The 13,408-nt window shown below is 33.8% G+C and overlaps 1 protein-coding gene and 1 pseudogene across 1 annotated transcript; one reads left to right on the top strand and one right to left on the bottom strand.

The window, feature by feature from the left end:
• Window positions 1-3,315: 3,315 nt before the first annotated feature.
• LOC18010787 lies at window positions 3,316-5,116 on the top strand. Its single transcript, XM_006393123.2, has 2 exons — window positions 3,316-4,059; window positions 4,145-5,116. The coding sequence occupies exons 1-2, from the start codon at window positions 3,395-3,397 to the stop codon at window positions 4,860-4,862; spliced, it is 1,383 nt and encodes a 460-aa protein (XP_006393185.1). The 5' UTR covers window positions 3,316-3,394; the 3' UTR covers window positions 4,863-5,116.
• Window positions 5,117-5,457: 341 nt separating this feature from the next.
• LOC18010786 lies at window positions 5,458-7,749 on the bottom strand (annotated as a pseudogene).
• Between the last annotated feature and the right edge of the window lie 5,659 nt (window positions 7,750-13,408).

Below are 13,408 nucleotides of genomic sequence, written 5' to 3'. Positions count from 1 at the left end.
AGTGTAAATACAATATGCCTAAAAAAATTTGTGACAATGGGATCTCACATATGAAACTTAGAGCATCTCTTTTAGTGTGATCTATGTTGGGTTTCATAAGAATAGTTTAATAATTTTTTTTAGAGAGAGAAAAAGCTAAAATTAATTACACAAAATTAAAAAAAAAAAAAAAATAAACGTCCAATGAACGCATGCCATATGTCTTAAGAGATGGTCTCTTCAGCTCCTTATCTAAGGAGCTCTCCTTAAGAAAAATAGGCTTATACAATTTTTTTTAATCTTCTTACCTATAAAACTGAGTCATAAATGGGTTAAAAAACTCTGATGGAGGTGCTCTTATGAAGCATGTATTTGCGTATTAAAATAATGAGTGAAAAGTACGAATCAACATATATATATATATATATTCGTCCAAATCGTAAGGATCATTAGTTCCCTCTGATTTCGACAAATGATCCTGACTAGTTTAATAAGATGTCTTTAACAAAAAAATGTTTAAGAGGCCCCAGACTTTCTGTTTTGGGAAGAAAGCCTCAAGCGCTACTACATACAAAACTTTCACTGTAGCCTATTCATAATTTTTGTTACTTTCATGCTAATGCATTCGTTTGTCTCTACTTCCCAATCCCAAGAAACAAAATATGAGCATGCATGGAAGATAAAGGCTTCGAATGGTGAACATATATGAAATTATGCAGATAAAGCAGAATCAATGCAAATCAAGTAGATTATGCAGATCAATAAAAACATAAATATAAATTAATAAAATAATTATAAAATATAAAAGAAATGCAGAACTGGGTGAACATGTCCAAAAATGATGCAGTCCATTTTTTATTTAATATGAAGAGTAATATAGATCTGTATGCAGATTATCATTTTTTTATTCTAATTTTGATCTGTGTTTTTTAAGACATGAATGGTAAATAAAATGCAGATGTCCTTACATGCAGTTACTCTGTGTTTTTGCTGCATCCCATTCACAGCCAAAACTGTTGGGGGTGAATCTCATGTAACTGGTAGCCGCTAAATCACAATATGAGACAGGAGTCTCAGACTCAAACCCATCATTTAAAGAGTTTAGTAAATAGCAAATGATGAGACGTTATCACTTTCACCGACGTGGATCGAAGGGGAGACATCATCATCTCAGCCACAGTCATGCTTGTTGTAATGGCGTGTTCTAGTGATTAATCTATAAGAGTTGAACCATGTGGCTTATGCGGCTAGATAATATAGCTCAACAACCTATCAGTCTACTATAAAATGTTGATCAGCTATCCGAATCTAGTGAAGGTGTAAGTTATAAATATCATATATATATTTCATTAGAGCAGTAAATCCCTAATTTTGAGGGTGATACATCCTTAAAATGAAGGTTTGAAAGTGCATTGCCCAATGGTAAAACCTTAAATCTATTTTTTTAAAAATTTATATTTTACATTATAGTTTTAATTTTCATAATAATTACTAAATAATAAAACTATCATAAATAAATTTAAAATACATTTTTGTGTATTTACCAGATTATTAGTATTGTAGTATGGTTTATTTTGTGTAATATTTATATGTTTATGCAATTTCTATTTCTTGTGTTGATTTATTTTGTGTGTTTTAATGTATTTTTATTATGTTTAATTATAAAAATGTCATGTAATATATCTTTTATATTAGTAATTTTAATATTAAATTTTAAGTATTTATTTGATTTTTACTAATGATATTTAAATTTATAAAGATACATTTTACATTTAGAAGATATTTAATTGTATGGACTAAAATGAAAAAAAAAATAAAAAAGTAAATTTATTGATAAAATATATAATTGTAGGGATTAAAAAATAAAGTAAACAATGTTTAAAGAGTGAATAGTGGATTTGAGGTTTCGCTATTCAAAACCTCAAAATTTAAGAGTTTAATGGTTGGATTGGAACACAAAAAACTTTAAATTTAAAGGTTTAAGAGCTGGGTTGGAGTTGCTCTAAATTCGACATAAAAAAATTATATTAGTCTATATATTAGTTTAACTTTTTCTTAGACTTCTTTATATTAATCATCAAAAAATCACAAAGAGACTGATTGGTCAAAGTAAAAGTAAAACGTGATAGAAGATTTTTTTCCCGGTTGTATCTACCACCAAAAGGGAAATCTTTTTTGTTATCAAATAAAACAATTTTTAGCTGAATATTTGCCTGTAATATTTAAGGGTGAAAAATTTTTCCAACTTGTTCTATATATATAAAAAGAATTCCTTTTAGCGGTGGATCCAACAAAGAAAATTGCACCTAATCTAATATTTACATTTACTAATTAAACCTCAAAAGTATAGTCTTAAAGTTGTTTTTTGTTTCATAAAGAATGTTTTTGTTATATCTTCATACATTAGAATTTTATGTATATATTAGCAAAGGATAATGATGCCAACTAAATACATGCGTGCTCCAACTTTGGAACCAGCTCATCTAATCTCTAACTCTCCAAATCTAAATGATAAACAGAAAGATAAATAATTCACTCCTACTTATATCTCCTATCAGCTAATTTCAAATTTCAAACCTAAATCATTTCAAAATTATTGCCAATTGTTATTATGCATCTTAGCTACCATGCCGTCAATATCCAGAAAAATCACATTGTTATAGGTTTGTACAATTTACATTTGTATAAGTTTCTTGTCAGATAAAAAGAATAATAAATTCACTATTGCCAAATAGACTCTATAAAAAATCTACAGTATCAATATCCAGCATTCGTGTTTTCAGTTATTTTTTCCAATAGAATATCAAATAACACGTGTAAAATATCATTAAAACCACGAAAATGAATATACATACACATTAGAATATGAGACCACCAAAAACACATTCATATTGCTACATGATTCTTTGATTTATTTTTTCGTAAAAAAAATGGTACCATCCTACCATGTATAACGACGACATAAACAATTCTGGAAATTATATAAAAAATTGTAGAAGACAGAACAACAAAAACTAAAAACAATTCTCTAAAAAGAAACATTGAATAAAAAACGAGAAAAGCAATATATAACACATAAGTAAGTCTTGGAAAAAAAAAGGTAAGACTTAGGAAAAAAAAGGAAAGAAATATTTAAGTTGATTTGTCTCACTAATTTAATAGGTGAGGAAGTTAGGCTTTTGACCCCACAAAATCTGTTAAGCCAATTTTCGTAAAATATTTTCACAGCTATTTTCCAGCCTGTTTCTTTCACACCAATTTTCCATTTTTATAGCTTTCTTCAAATGCCTTTCTTCTTCACCGTTTCTACTCCAATCCCTCTCTTAAACCCTAAATCAGTGCATGAGGGTTTTTGTGTTACTTTGCTTTACCTCTCACTAATTGAAAATCCACCGAGAATTCAATCTTCAATTCAATGGATCCCTGCACTTTCGTACGCATCATCGTCGGGAATTTAGCCCTTAGGTTTCGGGGATCACCGTCGTCTTCTTCGTCGACTTCCTCATCGGGACCGTCTGTTTCGGACGTATCATCTGGTAATTGCTACTGTAAAATCAAATTCAAGAGCTTCTCACGCCAGATCGTCGCTGTTCCCGTTCTGTTGCGAACCGAATCCGAGTCGGAGCCCCGGTGCTGCTCCGGTAACGTCTCAGCCGTTGCAGCTTGCTTCACTTTAAGCAAGGCAATCGAGAGGTCTCTGAAGAAGCCTAAATGGAGTGTCGTCTCCGTCGAGGTTTATTCTCGCGTTGCGTCGTGTGGAATCGTCGCTGGTTCCGGTGAGAAGCTGATTGGTCGGTTCGAGGTTTCGCTGGATTTGAAGACGGCGGAGACTAGGACGTGTTTGGCTCACAACGGCTGGGTTAAATTGGGCACTAAGTCGAAGAAGAAGACTAAGTCCGGGTCGGATCCGGAGCTCCATGCTACTATACGGGTTGAACCCGACCCGAGATTTGTGTTTCAGTTCGACGGCGAGCCTGAGTGTAGTCCTCAGGTTTTACAAGTCCAAGGGAACACAAAGCAAGCTGTTTTCACTTGCAAGTTCGGATTCAGAAACTCCGGTGACCGGAATCTTACTCCAAGGTCAGTAATCATTAAAATTTATATTTTTTCTAGAGATTGTTGGAATTTTGTGTGATCTTAATAGTTTGGTGTCAAAATTCTGCAGTTTATCTTCGTTGAGCATTGGAAAGGAACAGACTTTGAAAGAGAGAAAAGGTTGGTCGATAACAATCCATGATCTCTCTGGCTCACCAGTAGCTATGGCTTCAATGGTCACACCTTTCGTACCATCTCCCGGTTCGAACCGCGTCACTCGGTCTAGCCCCGGCGCGTGGTTAATCCTCCGACCTGATGGCTACACAATGAAGCCATGGGGTCGACTCGAGGCATGGCGTGAGTCAGGAATCTCAGACGTTCTCGGTTACCGGTTCGAGTTTTTCAAAGATGGAACAGCGACTGCAATCTCGGCATCGTCGTCGATGAGTACAAAACACGGCGGGAGTTTTGTCATCGACGGAACCATCACCACCGCCTCCACCATGGCGGCTGCTTCTTTGAGTCTCTCGGATGGAAGTTTTGATCTTTCGTCATGCTTGAGTACCGGATCATCAAGAACCTGTTCAGGATCCGGGTCGGATTTCGGGTTTCTTGTGCCCCAAGCGCAACAAAACTTGGGGTTTGTCATGTCGACGATGGTGGAAGGAGTGGAGAAACAGAGCATGCCTAAGGTGGAGGTGGGTGTGAAGCACGTGACATGCTTGGAGGATGCCGCCGCGCACGTGGCACTAGCAGCGGCGGTGGATCTAAGCTTGGATGCTTGTAAGCTCTTCTCTCGTAAGCTAAGGAAAGAGCTTAGACAGCTAAGTTCTATTGGTAGCGTTTGACGTTTCATGCGCTTTGTCCATTTGACATAGGAGATTAGTTGTCCACTTGCCCTCTTCCACTAGACAAATTTTTGCTTCTAGTGGAAAAAGAAAGGAAGGATAAGTATTTTTTTGAATTTTATGTTAAAGGTTAGACTTTAGTTAGAGTTTTGACTTAACAGCGAAGTATTTGCTGTCATCAAAAAAAGGAATTATCAACAAAACACCTTTCATTTTCACGTTATCTATCAGAAGATGTTCACTACTTCATATTCACCTACTATTCTTGAAGAACAACATTTTCCTTTTATTGTTCCCAGAAAATCTCTCAATACCAAAACATAGGAGAAGAAAGTAATAAAAACAGAGGATCAGAGCAGAGTGACCAAAACAGAGTATCAATTGACAATGGAGTATCTTATCCCTTTTTATAACAACTATAGTTTATCACAATGAACATTCTTCCGCAATCGGAAAACATCGATATATATATATATATGTATATATATTGTTTCTTCAAAACAAACAAATATTGGAAACTCACAAGATAGAACAAACAATATATTGCAAACATTAGTCACACTATATGTAAACATTTGTCGTAAGGAACATGATTTTACTTATTCTTGACTCGCAATGAGTTGAGGAAATCTTACAACAATAGTGTTAAAGACTTGCTCTCTATCCTTTGCTGAAGAGAGTCTGGAACTGTGCGATTGAGCTTTGGGTTTCCACTTAAATTTCTACAAATGAAAAAGACTAAATGTTTAAGAAAAGAACAGAAAGAGAAGACAGAGAGAGAGGGTGTTAATCACAGAAGCTCACATGAGTGTCAGCAACTTCATATCAGCAAAAAACGCTGGAATCTCTCCTGATATATCGTTGTTTGATAAATCTCTGTACATTGAAGAGAGAAAGATTGCAGAGTTATTGTCCTTCTCACTCATAGCGATATAAACCATACCGAATACTTAAAAGTTCATTGGTGTTACAGTTTCGGATGCTTACAGCTCTCTCAACCTTGTTAGCTTGGATATTTTATGTGTTATGGTACCTGTCAATTCGCTTGCCGTCAAGTTCCTGAGAAAGTATCAAAATTTTTAAAAAAATCGGAACTTATGGAAAACCCCAAAATTAAGAGCCTTTTTGATAAGAAAAGAAAACAGAACATACAAGGATATGATCAACGGTGGCTCGGAGTCTGGATAACTGCAGTTTACACCTTCCCACCGATAAGATTGAGGAGCACATACATCTCCTTGCCAGCTTATCTTTCTGCTCAATCCATATGTTGTCTTGATGTTCATCATAGCAGAAACTGATCATCATTCAAAGAACCAGAGATAGTAAAAAAAGACAGATAATCTTGGTCATGAATTAAACAACGGGTTTTAACTTACCTTCATCTTGGTCTGTCTCAAGTTGTGGAAAGTCCAAGACTTTATAGATCTCGAGGCCGTTAATAAGAGGAGGAAGAGTTGAGTTACCGGTCATGGCGAAAGTGAAATTGAATTTCCCATTAGGAGAACTCACAGGTCTTGGATTGTACACAGTTGTTATGCTAAGTTTTGGAGGGCTAAAGAAGGTGAACCAACGTAAGCCACCATTGTAAGTTATGTCGAACTCTCTGGTCTCATTAGCTTCAAGATTCTGGATTTCAGCGAAATGCATGTATATATATGATTGTGCTGTGATATCATCGAGAGTCCACTCTAAATTCAGATTCTGACTAGCATTTTCAGGGATCATAGCGGATTTCGCTGCGAGTTGAGGCACATTGTAGGAGTTACTTGTATCCACAGGAAGGTCCGTGCTTAACGAAGTTGTTTTCTCATCAATGTATGGCATCCAGATTCGGTCATGGATGTCCTCATCATACCTATAGAAAGGTGAGAGAGAGAGAGAGAGCTTACTTTTGTTGATTTTCAAAGATAAAGAACAAAACAACCAATAACATCAACCTTTAATTTACCTGAGAAACGATGGAGTGGGTGAGAAGTAAACTCTCGCGAACCGCATCAACGATCCACTTTGAGTGACGTAAGTATTGTTGTTCAACGGACGAAGTTCCAAGGAAGAAATAAACGGTGTCGTTTCTCCTGTTTTGACAAGACAAACTTGGAGAAGGTCTTGTGATAAGACATGGATGATCTCGTGTATTGAAGCATTTCCAACTCCTCGGATTGAAACAGGGGTCCATTTGGTAGGACCAATGTGGAGATCAAAGCTTGGGAGTTGATTCAGACCGTCGTAATTCCCATACACAAAGGTTCCTCTGATCAGATATTTCCGGTTCCTTGTTAGGTTGAAGCTGTAACAGTTTCTTTGACCCTCAGGGAAGCTTCTTAAGTTCCAAGTTTGTTGCTGAAACTGAGTCATTAAGGTATCATTGATCCTCCCGACCACTCCACTGTCGATGTAATTCCCGTCTGATGTGTATGTTATATTCGTCGTCTTCTCCGTGTAAGTTGTGTCTTTTGGGACCAACCCACAATCCAAGCTGATGAATCCTGTTCAAGAAAATTTAATAATTTATAGTAGTGATCAAGGTAACTTGGGTTGAAAGATATGTATTTTGTGTGAACGGATGAATATTCTCCATCTCTGATATTTTTTTTTGTGCCAACACAGTTCCATCATTATGAGACTTAATTTACCTTATGTGAATGTTAGGAAGAGGATACTTGGAAAAATATATTAAAAAGCGTTTTTTTACAAAAAAATTTAATCTTGTCTCTAGTTTTCTCCAAGATTTACCACAAACGTTAAAAGGGTGCTTTTTGATCAGCTGCAGAGGAATCAAATTGGAAACAAAAAAATAAAAACCTGATTGATCTTGAGGTTGGACAGATTGAAGAAAGGCCAAAGTTATGATCAAGAGGAGCAAAAACCTATTAAGAATCTTCATTTTTTTGGGTGGATATTACTCTATTCAAAGGAGGATTGTTCTTGTTGGGCAAAGTCGCAAAGATTACACCAAAGATATAAACTAATCTGGGTCTGAAGGGTTTTGTAAACTTTGGGTTAAGTCTTGAACATTTATATTAATCAGGCGATAATTTTGATTTTTTAATAAAGATATTCATAGAATCGGGTATCTGAGTTTCGTCTGACTCATTCAGGGGTTGAGTAAGTATTATGAAAACTCTAAATTTCCCAACTAGGGCAAAACCCTTAGACCGAGGTTTAAGTGGCTGAGTGATCCACATAGGGTGTTGGAGTCGAGTTTGGGTCTATATAACGAGTTTAAGCCCTTGCCCTTTGGTACTAATGTCAAAAGCACAGTGCCATTCCGCTCGAGTTTGATTGTAAATGTAAATTTCTTTGCCTACACTAATATAAGCAGTGAACAAGCCATACGTACCTTTACTTGGCTACGACTTTTTTTTTCTTCCTGAAGGGTTCAACTTAGAATAAGTGGCGCGCAGAAATCAAGAAAAACAATAAACAAATATATAGAAAACGACAAAGGGAGAATGAGTAAATCTTGTTTCTTGCAGTTGCTGAGTCTGTTAATACGTAATGGAACACAATCTATTAAGCAAACCTAATTTTCCTTTTTTTTTTGTTTGTTGATGAATTTCCTATTAAAAAAGCTTTTAAGCAATCCTTAAGGAACCCAATTGGCCTCATTTGACCTTTTAAAAGTCCCCAACATTTTAGAAGTAGTCTAAGTTTTGCTGCATGACATAAACAAAACTATTCATTAACTTTTTTTTTTTTATCACTTTCTTTTTTAGCAAGTTCAATCTTTTGACAAAATACCTCTTTCACTTTTCAATAGTCGTTCACTCTGAATATGTAGAATCCAAAGGTTATTTTTTTGTTTTGTTTTGTACTTTTGTAAATATCATATCTCTAGTTCCCTACTTTTTCTTTTTTGAACCTTTCTAGTTCCCTACTTCATTCACCTGGAATCTTGAAGAAAAATGTTTCTCTTTTTTTTGTTGATCTAGAAAAATCTTTTGAAGAACAAAGTAATAAAAACAGAGGATCCAAGTGACCAAAAGGTCCAAAACCGAGCAAGTGATATTAGGTCTGAAACCACAACATGTGATATTAGTTTTGTGACTTTTGTTTCAAGCGTCACTCGATCCGGTAACGTCTAGGCAGAATATATACAAAACAAGATTTTGTCTTTTATGTTCTATGGTCTTTCTTTTGTCTATTGAATTACATCTATGTTGAAATACATTTTCTTGTAAACACAAAACTATCAAAATTCCTTATGTTGCTTGTAAACAATGACAGTGACTTGCAAGATCAACCAAGTTCCGACTTTTTCTACGTGGGACGAGTTCTGCCTCATACAGCTCAAGCCGAAGGTTGGTCAGCAAAGGAACGAAGGGGAAGAGCTGCACGATTTCTAAGAAATGCTTACGGAGTGGAAAGCGCAGATGGCTTAGACCAAGCGGTCCTTTGCCTTAGTACGCTAGCTTTCTAAGCCGGGGCATGGATTGATTGTGGCGAAAATGGGACTAATCCTCTGTACTGTAATAGAAGGGTCTATGTACATTGAAAAATGAAGAGCGTGAAAGACTAAAAGATCTTGACCACCTTGTTACCAGTACCGTACGTATATATACGAAAAATTCTTACAAATGTATTTGGTAGAAATATTTTTCATCAATTTCGTACGCAATTATGACGAAAAATAAAAGTGGTAGGAAATAGGTAAGAAATTTTCTACAAAAAGAAAATGTCAAAAAGTGGTAGGATATATCCAACCAATAACCTACCAAATTTATATTCGTAGAAAATATGGTCAAAATTTGGTAGGAAAGTTGTAGGATCCAATTGACTGTTACACTGGTGGAAATTTCGTAGGAAATTGACTTACGGATTTCCTACGAAATATTATTTGTAGAAAAATCGTAGGAATTTTGTAGGAAAATATGTCTTTTTCTTTGTCTCACATCGAAAAGTTAAGAATTTAGATGAAGAAACTGCACTATAAAAAGAGCAAAATTAAAATTTTCTACGGATTTCCTACGAAATATCGTTTGTAGAAAAAATCGTAGAAATTTCGTAGGAAACTTATGTTTTTGGATTTGTCCCACATCGATAATCTAAGTTAATTTAGGTGAAGAAGTTGCTCTATAAATAAGAGTCTTCACCTTCTCTCCCTCTAATTAATAATTACTTAGTCAAATTTTAGGCTCATAGTAATTAGAGAATTTATTTTGTTTTTTTTAGTATATTTCATTAATCAAATTTATAATTAATTTATATTTTAATTTAAATTCAATTTCCGATATTAATTGATTTTTTTATTTTTATAAAATTATATTGGTAGGAAATTGGTAAGAAATTAGTAGTAAAAGATTAGTAAAAAAATCGTAAGAAATAGGTAAGTGATGTTTCGTAGGAAATTGGAAGGAACACTAATCGATAGAAAATGGTAGTAATTTGGTAGGAAAGTTCTACTAAAATTTTCGTAGGAAAACTATCCTACCAACATTTTCGTAGGAAACTTCCTACCATTTTCTTACCTATTACAATTTCCGACGGCCGATTTCCTATGACAAAATTTCGTAGGAATTTGGTAAGAAATGGTCGTTTCCTACGTTTTTCTGACGATATTTTCCGTAGGTTTTCGGCATGTTTTTTTGTAGTGATATCTTAGTAGTGGCTATGCATGTTAGAGTCTTTCTTCCAAAGATCTCGACCACCTTGTACCTCCTTCTATATCTAAGCTTCTATCGGATACAAAGAAATACAGATACTAGCTAACTTTAATTTATATTTATCGAAGCAAATCATTAGAAGTCATCTAAAACCTTATCCAAGTTCAAAACATTTTTATAGTAGGTCCATTAATATAAAGTAGATCAGTTTTTTGGTTTCGGTTCAAAAATATGTAATATATATGTTTCTGTACTTAACTGATTATAAATCAGATTGTTTTATGCTCGCATGTGATGTGATGAATCTTGTAGAATTCAGCATGGTGAATTCACGGTCCATTATCTTATCCACTTGGCAAAAAAAAGTGAGTGTAAAAAATAAGAAAGACTAATTAGCCCCTTCTCTTATCTTTCTGGTATTTAAGTACCTCAGTCTTTCTTATTTTTTACACTCACTTTTTTTTAAAAAAAAATAGTATATATTATTAATTAAAGTATATAGCATATGGAAAATTGGTACAAGTGGTATCTAAACTAATTCAGTATATATGCTGTATGCAACACTATGAATGTTTATGTCCGATTCACGTTGTAACCGGCGGAGGATCACGGCCATGCACATGCCATATATACCATGGCCATGCACATGCATTATCAGTTGAAGAAGAAACATAGATTAGAGATTTCTTCTTCTTTTTTTTTCTTGATAGGTTGACTTTTCATGTATATATTTTTTTTAATTTGAAGGTTTAATCTATATATAGTATTTCTTTTTATAATAAAAGTTGAAGATATAAGCTTTTCAGATCTATTGGTCCACATCAACATATTTAAAATTAGAAAAGCTTCACAAATTTCGATTATTGTTATTAAAAATATTAAAAATAAGAAATTATGTATAAATTTTTCATTAACAATAATAAACCAACATGAATTAAATTGTACATAACTTAAACTGTTATTTTCTAATTTAATAAATTATGAATTATATAGATTTATACCATTAAGCAAATTCAAAAGTGATCCCTATTAACATAGACAATTACTCTAAATGAATGAAAGGGTTCGAAAAACAAATTTCAAATCTTACATAACTTAAAACTGTTATTTTCTACTTTATATATTATTAATTATATATATTTAATAATATATATTTGTTAAATTTTGTAGTTTTTATTTGTTCTCCTATTAGAGCATCTCCAATGTATTCCACCATTTTTATCTCCAAAATGGAGGAACTGCAAAATAGAGTTGGATTTCTCTCCAATGTATTCCTCTATTTTCAACTCCAAAAAGAATATTATAAGTATATTCTTTATTTTTATTTTATTGTTAATTACTAATAATGCACTTTATTTATAAAAATTACAAATGAACCCATTATTTTTTTCAGTTAAAACTTCTATAAATTACAATATTATTTTAAATTCAACTATTATAATATACAAATAATACTACACACCATTTAAAATAATAAGAAAGTACATTTTAATTTTATGTATTTTTTATGTATTTTTAATTTTATATTATTTCTAGTTTCAGTTAATCTTCTTATATTTTTTATTTTCTATTCTCAAATTTTAAATCTATCTATCTTTAATTTTAAATTAAATATATATAATATCAAAGATTAAATTATAAATAAAAAATATAGTTTTAAGAATTAATGAAAAGTAAAGAACTATCTTGTAAATAAAAGAGTTTACCTGCAAAATGGAGTTGAAAATGAGATTGCTCCATATTTGGAAGAAAAAGTGGTATTCCTCCATTTTGCAAGTGAAAATGGAATAGGATTGGAGAAGAATTTCTTCCAAAATGACATTTAGAGGAATAAATGGAGTAGGGTTGGAGATGCTCTTATAGAAGACGCGATCTATTTTATATATATAATTTTTATAAATGGTTATAAATGAAACAGTTTAGAAACAGCTCAAAAAGCACCAAAACAATATAATAGTGATTTCTAGGATTTTCAATATTAAGTGAATGATAAAAAAGTTAAATTTTCTGGAAAACATTAAATTGCATATCTGTCTTGTGTTGAAAGTGAATAAAATAGTTACAAAGAAAAGATACGATTTTGTAAAAAAAAAAATTGAATTATTAAAAACAGTTATAAGTGAAAATATGTATTTATTACCAAAAATTACAATTTACATTGCAAAAGGTGGCGCAACTAAGAGTTTCAAATGACAAACAAAAAACAGATAAAAAGGTCTAGATGAAATATCGATGGGTAAGAGTTTCAATGAACCATTCGGAGAGGAGGTTTGCGGACGCTTTCCTTTTTTTTGCAAGCAATTATGGTGACATGGATGCTACAATGAGTCTGGCGGAACACCTCATTGGCCGTTAAGACTATTGTTGCATTCTTTTCAGGCATGAAGATGGTTTTTAGGACTGCAATACGGTTTAAAATAGTTGATATTCACGATATTAAAACGCGTTAACTGACCATGGTGAAAATATGAGGTTTGGTTGGCCTAGCCGTGCAAGAACTTGACTTCAAACTCAATTACTGAATTCAATAGTCAGAATGAGGTGATATCTTGTCTCTTGCATGAAACATTCTCTCACAATGATAGAATCATGGAACCGATGGGAGCTAAGGACGAGGAACAGATCGAGGCTCAGCCCGGAATACAAGACCAAGTGGCCGAGCTAAGCGAAGTCGAGGTTCAGGACGGGGTACAAGACCAAGGAGCCGACCAGAACGACGTCCTGGCCATGCCAACTGGACCGATGACCAGGTCGCGTACCAAGAAGCTCACAGGAGCAATCCAGCAAGTTCTCACCGAGCTAAGGAACCAAGGCCGAGCTGACGACCTAACACCCATTCACAAAGTCATGACCGTTCTCATGTACTCTGGTCCGAACTGACCTGGTTGGGGTGTTGTGTTAATACTCTTTTTCCTTACATTCGGTTTTGTCCCACTGGGT

The sequence above is a fragment of the Eutrema salsugineum genome, unplaced genomic scaffold (genome assembly GCF_000478725.1).
Source record: "Eutrema salsugineum unplaced genomic scaffold, Eutsalg1_0 scaffold_7, whole genome shotgun sequence".
Lineage (NCBI taxonomy): Eukaryota > Viridiplantae > Streptophyta > Magnoliopsida > Brassicales > Brassicaceae > Eutrema > Eutrema salsugineum.
Note: the sequence above shows the minus strand (reverse complement) of the source record. Positions and strands in the feature narration are given on the sequence as shown.